This window comes from Juglans regia, chromosome 12 (genome assembly GCF_001411555.2).
Source record: "Juglans regia cultivar Chandler chromosome 12, Walnut 2.0, whole genome shotgun sequence".
NCBI classification, from domain to species: domain Eukaryota; kingdom Viridiplantae; phylum Streptophyta; class Magnoliopsida; order Fagales; family Juglandaceae; genus Juglans; species Juglans regia.
The window spans coordinates 28,693,848-28,704,188 of NC_049912.1; the positions used below are offsets into that span (position 1 = coordinate 28,693,848).

At 40.8% G+C, this 10,341-nt stretch overlaps 2 protein-coding genes across 2 annotated transcripts; both read left to right on the forward strand.

Moving 5' to 3' along the window:
- The first annotated feature begins 2,145 nt into the window (after window positions 1–2,145).
- LOC109021298 (fasciclin-like arabinogalactan protein 10) lies at window positions 2,146–4,075 on the forward strand. The gene has a single exon (XM_019003907.2). It carries the CDS (start codon window positions 2,355–2,357, stop codon window positions 3,621–3,623), a length of 1,269 nt encoding a protein of 422 aa, XP_018859452.1. The 5' UTR covers window positions 2,146–2,354; the 3' UTR covers window positions 3,624–4,075.
- Window positions 4,076–7,764: 3,689 nt separating this feature from the next.
- On the forward strand, window positions 7,765–10,136 carry LOC108980476 (peptidyl-prolyl cis-trans isomerase CYP18-1). Its single transcript, XM_018951415.2, has 5 exons — window positions 7,765–7,939; window positions 8,045–8,119; window positions 8,470–8,631; window positions 9,531–9,689; window positions 9,872–10,136. Exons 1-5 carry the CDS (start codon window positions 7,937–7,939, stop codon window positions 9,953–9,955), a joined length of 483 nt encoding a protein of 160 aa, XP_018806960.1. The 5' UTR covers window positions 7,765–7,936; the 3' UTR covers window positions 9,956–10,136.
- The last annotated feature ends 205 nt before the right edge of the window (window positions 10,137–10,341 follow it).

Genomic DNA, 10,341 nt, shown 5'->3' on the forward strand with positions numbered 1-10,341 from the left:
TGAAGATCCTTCATAAGCGATCAAGTTGTGACAATCACATTGTAACCGACCCACGTCTGATCCATGTTGAAACCTTATCTGTCTATCTTGATTGCAGACCCTCCTTCAATAACTCTATTCCCTTCCAACCATCGACCGATCGACACGCACAACTCTCTCTCCCAGTCTTTATTTTTCTCTCTCTTACTCTCCTTCATAGAGGCAACTCTTCATGCCACTGTGGATAACAACCGGTATACGCACGGAAGATCTCTTTCTCCTCCCTCATACCCAGCCGCCTCTCTCCTCCATGAACGCGAAATGTGAACTCACAGCCCCATGTTCAAGCTCCCACCACCACGAGAGCCAACCATTGGAAACCACCAAAACCAACACGTGTACCAACATAGCCTCTATTTTTATACAGCAAAAAACATAGCCATGCTGCCCATGACTCTTCCAGTATGACACTCAGTTGAAGCCTCAAAACCACCCCATGTCTGAAGGCCTTCACGTGTTTCTTTGCAACGCCACCATGTGCAACTGTCCATCCCTCGACGCCACTACATCAAGCTGACACCATGCAACCATCGTGAGGCATCACAAGCCCCCTCGGTTCCTCACGACAAGTAGAACCTACGACAACCATCACGACAACCAAGATGAGCTTTGCGCTCGCACTTTGTGTTGTTGAGCCTATCTCCCGCTCATCTCGCCAAGACGAGCTCCGCCCTCGCACTTTATGCGGTTGAGCCTATCTCTTGCTCACCTCACCAAGATGAGCTACGTGCTCACACTCTATGTGGTCAAGCCTATCTCCCGCTCACTTCGCCAAGACGAGCCCCGCGCTCACAGTTCACACGATCGAGCCCATCTCCCGCCTAATCCTACGCTCAGAAATCTTTTCTACTCAATGCAATAGAAACCCGCACTTGGAATTTATTTCTCTATGGACTTTGACAGATGATTTCGATTGCATATTTAATCTTTAAAAGTTTTCAAGGTTTTTGTTTGAACAAATTGCTCTTAAGAATCGCAGGCAACTGTAAATAATAAAATATAACATACCCATGATATTTCTTAGGCCCAACCCAATATGGAGGATTCATCATAAGGGAAGAAGATGAGAGAGAGAATGGACAAAAAGCTGAGGGAGTAAAAAGTGTCAAGAGGAAGAGGGAAGAAGTGACATAAAGTTAAGGGAAAATGACATAAAACAAGGGGCAAAAGATAAAAGTGGGGAACCAGACAACTTCAAGGACTTTTGGCACGACTTCGATAGGGGCTTCTTTAACCTCACAACAGGAGCTCCAGCGATGAGGTATCCACCAGAAGATATATCTTCAATATCCATTGTACAGTGAGGATGAAATATCATGAGAGATTGTAAAACAAACATATTATAGTAGACTATCTCCTCTCCAAAGGACCAAACCCCCGTGGTCGTAGACACAGTGTCGAACCACGTAAATATATATTTCTTATTCTCTTTATTTTTCTAGTACTTATTTTACTGTTCACTATCATGAACGTACGTACGGATATCGTACAACTGCGCTGGACCACTGTTGGGGGCTCAATACGACATCAATCGAAGCCCAGATCGTTATAGCGGGTTGAGAATGACTATTTATCCAATTACGACATGTACCAATTTTAGGTGATAACAACTTGATTCAAAGTTATCACAAATGTTAGAAGATAGGGACTAATGGCCGTACAATTATTAAAAAAAAAAAGTAAAATATATTATTAAGAAATGAATTTTTTTTATATAAATTTTATATTTATTTATTTGTTTTTATAAAAATTACACGATGATTGAATAGTACACGACTGGAAATATTTCTTCGTGTAATGAAATAGCCAATTTCATTCATTATGAATCTCCCACATCTATGCAAGTACACACGGAGGTAAAGGTTTTGAAAACCGCAAGGGGCTCACGCCCCGGCCCCACCCAACGTTCCCCAAACTCTCGATCCGAGCTTTCTCTGTAACCGTTACACAGTACCCGACCATCTTCATCGTAACTCCTCTTTCCTTTTTCATGGCATAAATCAAAAATAAAAGAAAGGCCCATTTCCGTAAATTCCACTCAAGAGACAAAGTAGCAGGGCAGCGGCAATGCAATTAGCAAAGAACATATGCTTTTTCATTTACAGCTGTGAACAAACTCTGCTGCCTCCTCTCACATGGCCACCTCCTGGCCGCCACCTCACCCTAGTTAACCCTCCCTCAACCATGGTTAACAAACAACTCTTGACCTTAGTTAGCTCTCCCTCTCTTTAATACCTGCTCCTACTCCTTCACTGATTCACTCTCTTCTTAAATCTACCAGCTCTTTCTTCAGTCCTGCTTCCTAACTTCCAAACATGGCCGCCGTACAGCCTATCTTCCTGTTTCTCGCTCTTACTGCCCTCACCGCCTCCGTTTCGGCCCACAATATCACCGAGATTCTCTCTGGTTTCCCGGAATACTCCGACTACAACAAGTTATTGACCCAAACAAAGCTCGCCGACGACATCAACACCCGCCAAACGATCACCGTCCTCGTCCTTAACAATGGGGCCATGTCTGCCCTCACATCCAAACACCCCCTCTCCGTTATCAAGAACGCACTCCGCCTCCTTGTCCTCCTTGATTACTATGACCCACCTAAGCTCCATCAAATCTCCAAGGGTTCCACCCTCACTACCACTCTCTACCAAACTACCGGAAATGTCCCAGGGAATCTGGGTTTTGTGAACATTACCGATCTCCGGGGTGGCAAGGTCGGCTTCGGTTCCGCTGCTCCGGGCTCCAAGCTCGACTCCAGCTTCACCAAGTCCGTCAAGCAAATCGCCTACAACATCTCCGTCCTTGAGATCAGCTCCTTCATCGACTCGCCGGGGCTCCTGACGGCGCCGGCTCCATCGGCTTCGGACGTAAACATCACGGCTGCACTTGAAAAGGCTGGTTGCAAAACTTTTGCATCATTAATTGTTGCCAACGGTGTGATCAAAACGTACGAGGGAGCGGTTGAAAAGGGTTTGACTCTCTTTGCGCCGCAGGATGAGGCTTTTAAGGCTAAAGGAGTTCCTGATCTGAGCAAGCTCACGAATGCCGAAATAGTCTCGCTTCTATTGTATCATGCACGTGCTGGCTACACACCAATCGGGTCGCTGAAGACCACCAAGGATCCCCTAACTACGTTAGCAACTAATGGTGCCGGAAAGTACGACCTGACCGTTACATCAGCTGGTGACTCGGTCACGCTTCACACTGGAGTCGACTCGTCCAGAGTTGCTGAAACGGTGCTCGACTCAACGCCTTTGGTGATCTTCAGCGTGGATAGCGTGCTTCTTCCGACCGAGTTGTTCGGGAAATCACCTTCTCCAGCACCGGCACCATCACCGACGACGTCTCCGAGCCCCGCGCCGGTTGTGGCACCTTCTCCGGTGACTGAGGCGCCGTCGCCGCTGGCGGCATCGCCCCCTGCCCCACCGACAGAGACACCGGGAGGTGCTCCGGCAGACGCGCCTTCGCACGAGTCGCAGAACAGCACTTCGGATAACGGAGCTGGTCACGTTAAGGGATCTGCATTGGGGGCAGCACTGATCACTCTCTCCGTCACTGTACTTTCATCCATTGTCTTGTCCTAATTGGTAAATTCGGAGGGTCTGAAATTTTGTGTTTTTATTTGGCTAGGAGTTTTTTCTTTTTACTGCTTAAATTTATTTAATTAATGGGTGAAGGAAGGTAGGGGGTAAAGTGAGCCAGCTGCGTATTCTAGCAGCCACTGGGTGTTGAGGTGAATGTTGCATTTGTTCAGCATATTTTTCGTTTTTGTCGGTGTATTTGATTTGTTTTATTTTAGGAGATTGTGAAATTATCGGGTGCTACGCGTTCTTCCATTTAAAATACCTGTGATTTTGTTGATGTGTTCTGACAATCAAAGAGCGGAGCTAGATCCGACCGTTAGGGGGAGGACCACTGTTTTGATGTTGGTGTTTGTAACGTTGTGGCAATGGAGGGGATGGATGTTTCGTGAACGTTGATGATAATCTAAACAGTACATACAGACAACTTTGGGCACCCCCTTGTGCACGCTGCACGTGGCTTGTTTTATATTATTAAAAAAAATGCGACAGGATTTTGGGATTTTGTACGTGCCTCTCCCAAGCTCGTTGTTTCCATTCTCTTTTCCAGATAAATTATTTTATATATATTCGTTAGATATAATTAACGTCGTGTAGTTGTCTATATTATACAATAGACATGTATTATTATTATTGTTAATATTATTATTATTATTATTTTTTAAATGTACATATTCTCTCTTATTAACCCTTTCTTATTAGTAGTTTTCACGTCAGTCTCGTTTGCACACCGTTTATACTAGATGCTTGCAACAAGCGATTTTCTTCTCCGATATGGGTTGACGTGTTGATGTTAACAATGCTATAACGGTGGTGACTTCGGAATTTGGTGGCGAGCTTAAGCACCATAGGGATTGGATTGCGAAATGACTTTACGCGGGTGACCTTGCCAGCGTAGCCTTGGTGTTGTTGAAGCTGCAACGACATAGACAATTTGCAACCTAATAATTGTCACGAGGCATAGATTCCAGCGAGGAATGATAGTGGCGGCCAGGAAAGAAGGGTTACGGATGACGCCATAGCCGTAGAAGGTGAGGACGTTAGAGATTTGGATCCTATTGCATTTGTTTCGTTAGTTTCTATTTTTCCAACAGGTGTTTTCTGACATCTCATTAGCTCGATCTCTCTCATCAGTTCTCTCTCGTTAGTATGGTTTTTCTCTTTCATCATCTCTCTTATCAACTCGATCTCTCTCTCACAGTTCGATAGTATTTTAAATTGGGAGGTTTGGAATAAGTAATTTTCACGTCAGTCTTGTTTGCACACCATTTGTCTAGCACACCATTTATACTAGACGCTTGCAACAAGTGATTTTCTTCTCCGATATGGGTTGACGTGTTGATGTTAACACTGTTATAACGGTGGTGACTTCGGAATTTGGTGGCGAGCTCAAGCACCATAGGGATCGGACTGTGGAATGACTTTACGCGGGTGACCTTGTCCAAAACTTAGATCAATATGTCTGGAACACTCACCAAAGAGCTAAGCATGATTCCCACTTTAATAAGTTGCAATCAAAATATCATCATATTGGATGGAAAATCCTGGGAAGCATCAATAGAGAAAAAGAGATACCTAACAATTTATAGAAATGCAGCTTTGGGCAACGGTTGAGGTATCAGCACCGCCCACAAAAGGATTTATCTTCACCCGGACAAGCAAGAAGACTGAGGCCAACAACACCAACCACAGAGCAACAATGGTTGAAGTCTAGTTTTGGCGACCCTTGAGATCTTTTAGAAAGAGGTAAAGATAGAGAATGGCCTAGAAGGAAAAGAAAACCTTGCAAAAAATATGTAGTTAGGATTTTAAATTCTAGAAAAATCCACCAAAATTTCAAACACCAAAACGCAAATAAAAGAACGTGGAAGGGATGAAGGCTTTTCTCAAAACGCTTGGTTTCACAAAAATAATGAACGTACTGTTTTGACAAAAATTTTCCTCCCCCCGTACTACAGTCTCCCGCAACTTTCTCTTCATTTATGACCTGGAATGTCAAGTACTTATTCGTCCGCAAGGCGTACATGAAGGTTGTGTTTGGATGTTGAAGTGAGTTGAATTGAGTTGAGATGATAAAATATTGTTAAAATATTATTTTTTAATATTATTATTATTTTAAAATTTAAAAAAGTTGAATTATTTATTATATTTTATATTAGAATTTAAAAAAATTGTAATGATGAGTTGAGATGAATTGAGATTAGTTTGAGATCCAAACAAAGCCGAAATCACCTTCCTTTACATTTTTCAGGTTGTGTTTGGATGTTGAAATGAGTTGAGTTGAGTTGAGATGATAAAATATTGTTAGAATATTATTTTTTAATATTATTATTATTTTGAGATTTGAAAAAATTGAATTGTTTATTATATTTTATGTTAAGATTTGAAAAAATTGTAATGATGAGTTGAGATGAATTGAGAGGATTTTTAAAACCAAACGAAGCCTTATCTAAATGTCATTTAGACACGCAGTCATGATTTCACGTTGTTGGGAAGCCAAAAGCATATGGGTAGTGTCGTGTCATATACAGCTGTGGCCTTCCTTACTCGAGCTGTTTGACCGGGTGTGTTGGCCCTTGGGGTCCTTTCCCAACTTCGTTGCGAGCGCTGATGGGTCGAGAGAGTCGTAGTTTTGTAGAGCATAATAATTTAAATCATATTTTTAGAGCTTTGGATGATTCAGTAGTGGCTTCCATGGACCATGGCGAAAAAAAAAAAAAAATTATCATAAGCCCAACACAAATTATGAATTTATAAAAGTACAATTTTTTATGAATTCCGAAGGCTGAATGAATCTATCTTGGGTGCATGCAGACAAAATACATGTAGCTCAATATATAAAATTACTTCTATCTATTACATCAATCGAGACGATAGAATAAGATAATATGAGTTTGGTTTTGCTCAATTATTCTGAATTTATTAAAAAATGTGAATGTGCTAAGAAAACAAATAAATAAATAAAATAAAATGTGAATAAAGTAATAGAGTATGTGTTACAGACAACCGTCCGCAAATTTCCCCGCAACACAACACAACACAACACAACAATTGTGGTGTCCGTGTGGGCCTTTCGTGCAACTTTAAGACGTGGCAAAAGGGAGAGGGAATATGCCGTTTTGAGTGCTTTTGGGGCCATCACGGTTTCCATACTTTCACATGCCTTCAATCCTTGTAAGAAAATAAAAAGGTTCATCAGAGAGAGTTAAAAGACATAAAGCACCGTAATTTACCTCAACAACCATTGGACCCGCTATCATTTATGAACTTGGCCATTAGTGTTCAGCAAGCAGTTAGAGGGCTGGAGAGGATGGGGGGGCAGGGCAAGTATAATGGGAGGGACCATAAATATGTGGTCGCTTTGGGGCATAGGTTTGAATCTTGTCTCCAAGTTCCCATAGGTGAAATAGCCAGCATCTTCCAATTTGAATTTCAAGGGAACCATATCTTCTTGGTGGATTGCTTGTCCCACCCACATTCGTTTCTATTAATTATTATTGTCATACTCAGCAGCCTAAGCCTTCTACTGAGAAAAAAAAAAACATAAAAAAGATAAAAATAAGTGTATAGTGTAAGGATGTTGAGTAGATTATTTTCATTATTATTATTGCCTTTTAACATCTTTTAAAGACGTGTCCTTGATAATTGATAATTATAGGTTTACTACTTTCTATCACCTATTTATTATTCATTCTATTTTTTTTACTTAATGGTTAATTAAGTGACTATTAGTGAAATTATATATTTTTTAAAATTTTTTCTTAATGATTAAGGATGTACCAATTTGCATACTAATGTTGTTGCCTTCATATTCTAAATTCAAATTAGTATTGTTTTCAATAAAATCTATTTTCTGATCAATCATATTGAACAAGTGCGAATATTAGTGAGCAGAATCGCTTATAATTAAATTTTTCTAATAATAAAAGGTAGTAAAATAGTAATAAGCTTATCATTTTGTATTTTGGGCGCCTATAAACGTGACGGCATGCGTATTAAATTATTAATGGGTGGTAAAATGATATGCTCACTGCTTGGCCCAAAACTACTACCCCATCGACTAGCCCGAAAATTTCCATATGGGCTACTCAAACGACATGGATCAAGGCAACCCAATGATTTAGTTATTTATTTGATTAGTTGCGTATGCTAGTAACTAGTTTCGCAGCCTCTCTCACCCATTGAAAATAGAATGCAGTGCCTAACTTTCTGGAAGGATCTCGGTCGAACAAAAAAGCTCGTCAAATTCTGTAAAGCCCTCGAAATTAGACGCTGTAAAGACGAATTCGAAAAGCACGCGACTTGCGCGAAACATAATGGTTAGTCTTTCTTCGCGTACTTTCATCGAACACCTTCAGTTCACGAATTGAACCGTGATTATTCACGCTGTTGCCTTTTTTTCTTTGTTCCTTGGGATTTCCCAGTCGGTCACGCTGCACACGAATCTCGGTGACATCAAGTGTGAGATTTTCTGCGACGAGGTCCCCAAGGCCGCCGAGGTCAGTTCCTCCCACCTCCAGAATTTAGATATTCACACTCCAGTTACAGGCTTTCTTTTGCGCTGTAATTTTCCTCATATTGATTGTTTGCTCTGTATCATGGTGCATTTTCTTATCATCTTCATCCACTTCATTAGTCTCATAGCTCGTTTGACTTAAAAAGGTATTGTTGTAAATACTTTGGTCGTTTGTAAAACAATAACTAAAGGTATGATAAGTTCTTTTCCCTCTCACAGCTCATCAGAAGGATTTCAAATCGGCATACCTTAGCCTCTCAAACAAAACTTAGGCCGATCATTAAAAAGCAGCTGTTTTTAGTAGTGATGTAGCTATGGTTCATTCAAATGCAGAATTTTCTGGCTCTATGTTCAAGCGGTTATTACGATGGGACCATATTTCACCGAAATATTAAAGGTTTTATGATTCAAGGTGGAGACCCAACAGGTACAGGCAAGGGGGGAACCAGTATATGGGGGAAGAAGTTCAGCGACGAGATAAGAGAATCTCTCAAGGTAAATTAGTCTAATGTGAGGTATAGTTAGGTCACGGTAATTTTATTGATATAAAGATAGGCATAGCCCCGGTACACCACATCAGGTAAATGGAAAATTTTTTTGGTTTTCTGGGTCCGCCATTTTTGGTTTGTATATTTGTAACGGCTATATTAATGCAAGATCGTTGAATTTATTCACAAAACCAAAACTATAGCTAAAGTACTCCACGATCTTCACCTGGTTAGTAAATGGTATTGTATATTCGTAGAGGACTAGCGACGTAATCTTCTCCTTGAATTATGACAACATGATTAGTGGCATGATATGCTTCAGCAAGATCCATAGTCTAGTTTGCTGTGGAGTTGCTCTTTTTGACTATGAATATTGAATAATAACTTTTGGGTCTAGTAATTCTCAATTTTTGCGCCCTTTTTCCTTCTCTTTTCTGGCTGCAAGCTAGAAGCTGCCTAACAAGATTTTAGCTGTACCATAATAAACGTGACCCTAATCCAGAACTTCCAACATTATTTTGCCAACCTTATGGAAGTAGTTTCGATTGGAACCCAGCCCCTCGTTGTCCTGTATGGATGATTTGTTGGGGATAATAGCACATTTATGGTATTGAGCTGTCTATAGTCTTAGATTGTCGATTGTAGTGTTTGGGTGAACCTTTTGGCTACTTCGGTTGCACTGGTGCATTCTCCACTTTCTTATTAAATCACTACTGGTTGTGCTCTTTCCTCTGAACACTTTCCATGTGAACGTGTGTGCCCACAAGCACAGTTCTTATCATCTCCTAATGGTGGATATCCCCACACCGTTCCATGGGATATTCACAATTGAGCTTTTAGTTTGGAAGATACTTTATTCTTGATGTTTAAGCATAAAATGTCCCCTTCTTTCTAACTATTTTCCAGCACAACGCAAGGGGGATACTTTCAATGGCCAATAGTGGCCCCAATACTAATGGAAGCCAGTTCTTCTTAACATATGCGAAGCAGCCTCATCTGAATGGGGTGTACACTGTCTTTGGTAAAGTGATTCATGGGTTTGAAGTCCTTGATCTAATGGAAAAGGTACATTATTGCGCTCCCTAAGCAAGTAATACTATTTTTGCTATTTGGTAGGAAGTAAAGTTTTTGGCAACACAGATATTGGTTAAAGGCTGTATGAACTATCTGGGATTTGTACTGTAATAGCTTGTGTCTCCAAATACGAAAAATGTGGCATTACTGAGTTAAAACTTGGGTTTGCGCAGACTCAAACGGGTCCGGGAGATCGGCCACTAGCAGAGATCAGACTCAATCGCGTCACAATACATGCTAACCCACTTGCTGGCTAGCCTTGGCTTGAAACATTTCTGGCTTTTCTGCATCATGGGAAGGTACTCAGCATGTTACAACAATTTTTGGATTAGCTGCAGCAGTCAACTTGAGCTAACAGAATGGCAGAGAAATTTCTGTTATTATTTAAGAATTATATTGCACTTTTATTAATATAAATGTCCAGCAGCATTTGAATTATTTCAGAAACGTAGAGCACGTTTGTTAAATCATGCATTTTTCTTTTTCTTTTTCTTTTTTTCCTCAGCCGGAGGTGAAGGAAATAGTTTATTTAAAAGCAAACGGTCAATTACCAAAACGGTAGTTATACACGAGCCCATTAGGACTAATTTAATCAGTTTTCAAGCATAAAACGAAAGTTGTCCCATTTTCAAGAAGCTTGCAA